This window comes from Arachis ipaensis, chromosome B10 (genome assembly GCF_000816755.2).
Source record: "Arachis ipaensis cultivar K30076 chromosome B10, Araip1.1, whole genome shotgun sequence".
Classification (NCBI taxonomy): domain Eukaryota; kingdom Viridiplantae; phylum Streptophyta; class Magnoliopsida; order Fabales; family Fabaceae; genus Arachis; species Arachis ipaensis.
The window spans coordinates 10,974,377-10,977,247 of record NC_029794.2 but is presented as its reverse complement, the minus strand read 5'-3'; the positions used below and the strand labels follow the sequence as shown (position 1 = coordinate 10,977,247).

The 2,871-nt window shown below is 34.6% G+C and overlaps 1 protein-coding gene across 1 annotated transcript in view; it reads left to right on the top strand.

Moving 5' to 3' along the window:
- LOC107624006 (phosphatidylinositol 4-phosphate 5-kinase 7) overlaps window positions 1–2,871 on the top strand; it is a 27,229-nt gene that overhangs the window by 22,931 nt on the left and 1,427 nt on the right. Inside the window, 8 exon segments of the mRNA XM_021114786.1 lie at window positions 3–79; window positions 465–541; window positions 633–1,562; window positions 1,645–1,812; window positions 2,066–2,231; window positions 2,308–2,418; window positions 2,496–2,683; window positions 2,774–2,871. The exon segment at window positions 2,774–2,871 is cut by the window's right edge and continues 304 nt beyond it. Coding sequence (XP_020970445.1) covers window positions 525–541; window positions 633–1,562; window positions 1,645–1,812; window positions 2,066–2,231; window positions 2,308–2,418; window positions 2,496–2,683; window positions 2,774–2,871 — 1,678 coding nt within the window. The 5' untranslated portion in view covers window positions 3–79; window positions 465–524.

Below are 2,871 nucleotides of genomic sequence, written 5' to 3'. Positions count from 1 at the left end.
AGTTTACTTGTTGATCATGTTCTTCTGGGTTTGACTTGTAAGATCTTTCATCAATCCACCCAAGTTCAGCTTAGTAATGGTGATTCCCTCCTCTCATATGATCATTTTTCTTAGTAGAATGCATGTGAGGTTTATCTTCTGCATGATCTTTTTCTACAAATTAAAGCTTGTTTTATTACTTAACATGATTAATATCTAGCATGCATGCAGTGTTTCTTTTTCTTTCTTATCCCCTTAATTGATTCACAACATGGATTGATGATGATTTATTTGTTTATTTATTAGTTATTTTATGATGATGATGAATCTAGTTATCTTTAGGTTTCATCCTTAGATCATATACACTTGATCCCATAACTTAGCAAATTTTAGATTTCTTTCCTTTCTTGTTATGTATGAAAATTCAATAAAGCACAAATTTTCTTCCTTGGCAACTTTTGACTCATTAACATGTTTTATAACAGAATTCAGTGACATTTATAACCTTAACAATATTAAGCTACATTTGATAAAGCTTTCAAGCCATGGAGGAAAATGGAAGGTAATAATAATAATATTGTAGAAACTCCTACTTTATTGTTTCATGTTTATGTGTTCTTTCTGTATGAATGCAATGTAATGTAAAATTGTAGGATTTATGGGAGTTCCTTTTCAAATGGAGATAAGATGAAGGGAAAGTACAAATGGTTAGATGGAACAATCTATGATGGTGATTTTGAAAGTGAGAAAATGACAGGTAAAGGACTAATTCGATGGCCATCAGGATCAAAGTATGAAGGCGAATTCTGCGGCGGATTTCTTCATGGTAATGGCACGCTTACAAGTTCTTCCGGCTGCACATACAGAGGAGGTTGGAGGATGAATGCTCAGCATGGGATCGGAAAGAAAGAGTACTCGAATTCGGATGTTTATGACGGTTTGTGGAAAGAAGGAGTTCAAGAAGGATGTGGTAAGTACTCTTGGAACAATGGAAACACTTACATTGGAAATTGGAAGAATGGAAAAATTGAAGGCAGAGGAGTTATGAAATGGACTAATGGTGATACCTTTGATGGATTCTGGATGAATGGGGTAAGACATGGATCAGGAGTTTATCGATTCGCAGACGGCGGCGTTTATATTGGGACATGGAACAATGGCCTAAGAGATGGTAAAGGAACATTCTACCCTGCTGGTACTAAACTTCCTTCCCTTAAGAATCTATGCACTTCTCTTGAAACAGAACATTTCATTGCTTCAAAGTCTAAGCCGGTTAAGCGAAGTCTTTCTGAGAATATACCAGTTGTTAGCCGGTTAAGTTCGCGGCCGAAATCTCAAAGGACTTTGTCATTGAGTACTACTGAATGGACCCTTCAAGATCAGAGTGATTTGGTTTATGAAAGGGAATATGCTCAAGGTGTTCTAATTATGGAGAGAATCAGAGATTGTTCTGTTTCCTCTGTTAAGAACAAAGGCCAGAACAATAAGTTTAGTGTTAATCATGTAGAGAAGAGTTCATATATGGACATTTTTAAAGCTCACAGAGGCTATTTTCTCAATCTTAATTTGCAGCTTGGCATAAGGTATAATAAGCCTAAAACTTTGTTTATCTGTTTTGGTATTTTGCAGTTTTTGGTTGAACAAATTTGGCTGAATTTTGCTCAGGTATACTGTCGGAAAAATTACGCCGGTGCCGGCACGCGAAGTCCGATCGTCGGATTTCGGGGATCGGGCTAGAATAAGGATGTTCTTCCCTAGGGATGGTTCAAAGTTAACTCCTCCTCATTGTTCTATAGACTTCTATTGGAAAGATTATTGTCCAATGGTTTTCAGGTATTTTAATGCGAAGATGATAGCTAAGATATTGATATGTCACATCATTTGGAGAAAATTCATATGTAATTGTCTTTATGTAAAGTTGTTAGTTGAGAATTGTTAGATGATTTGACATGTTTAACTCAATTGTTATCTAATGATTTTCAACAACCAACTTTACATGAAATCAACTGCATGTGAGTGTTTTCAGTCAAATATGTTAAATCATTTAATGATTCTCACGAATGCTTAAATGATAATATATTTGCAGGAATTTGAGAGAGATGTTCAAGTTAGATGCTGCAGAGTATATGATGTCTATATGCGGTGATAGCGGTTTGAGGGACATAACTTCTCCGGGCAAAAGTGGCAGCATCTTCTATCTTTCAAACGATGAACGATTTGTAATCAAGACTCTAAACAAATCTGAACTAAAGGTTTAACTTGTAATCTATCACTTTATTCTATTTTTGTTTCATTAACAATGATTATTAATTTGTTCCCTCTTTGTAGGTTCTGCTAAATATGCTTCCTAAATATTACCGTCACGTAAAAGATTATGAAAATACTCTTATTACAAAGTTCTTTGGCCTTCATAGAATAAAACTAAGAGGTGGAAAAAAGGTATCTATATCTAGAAAAATCGGTTGCTATTCTGATAATTTCTTGTAGCAGTTATTAACTATCCTTTGAATTTGCAGGTGCGTTTTGTTGTGATGGGGAATATGTTTTGCACAGAATTGCATATTCATCGGCGTTATGATCTTAAGGGTTCTTCTCAAGGAAGATATACAGACAAAGATAAAATCAGTGGCAATACAACATTAAAAGACCTTGATTTGAAGTATAAATTTCATATGGATAAAAAATTGAGAGAGTCGTTGCTAAAGTAAGCTAGCTACTACTAACAATCACTTCATTATATTCTGTTAATGTGACAAACAAAATTTCATTCTAATTTGTTGTTATATATATACAGGCAAATATCTATAGATTGCAAGTTCTTGGAATCTCAGAACATAATTGATTACAGCCTTCTATTGGGATTACACTTTAGAGCTCCAGAGAATCTAAGGG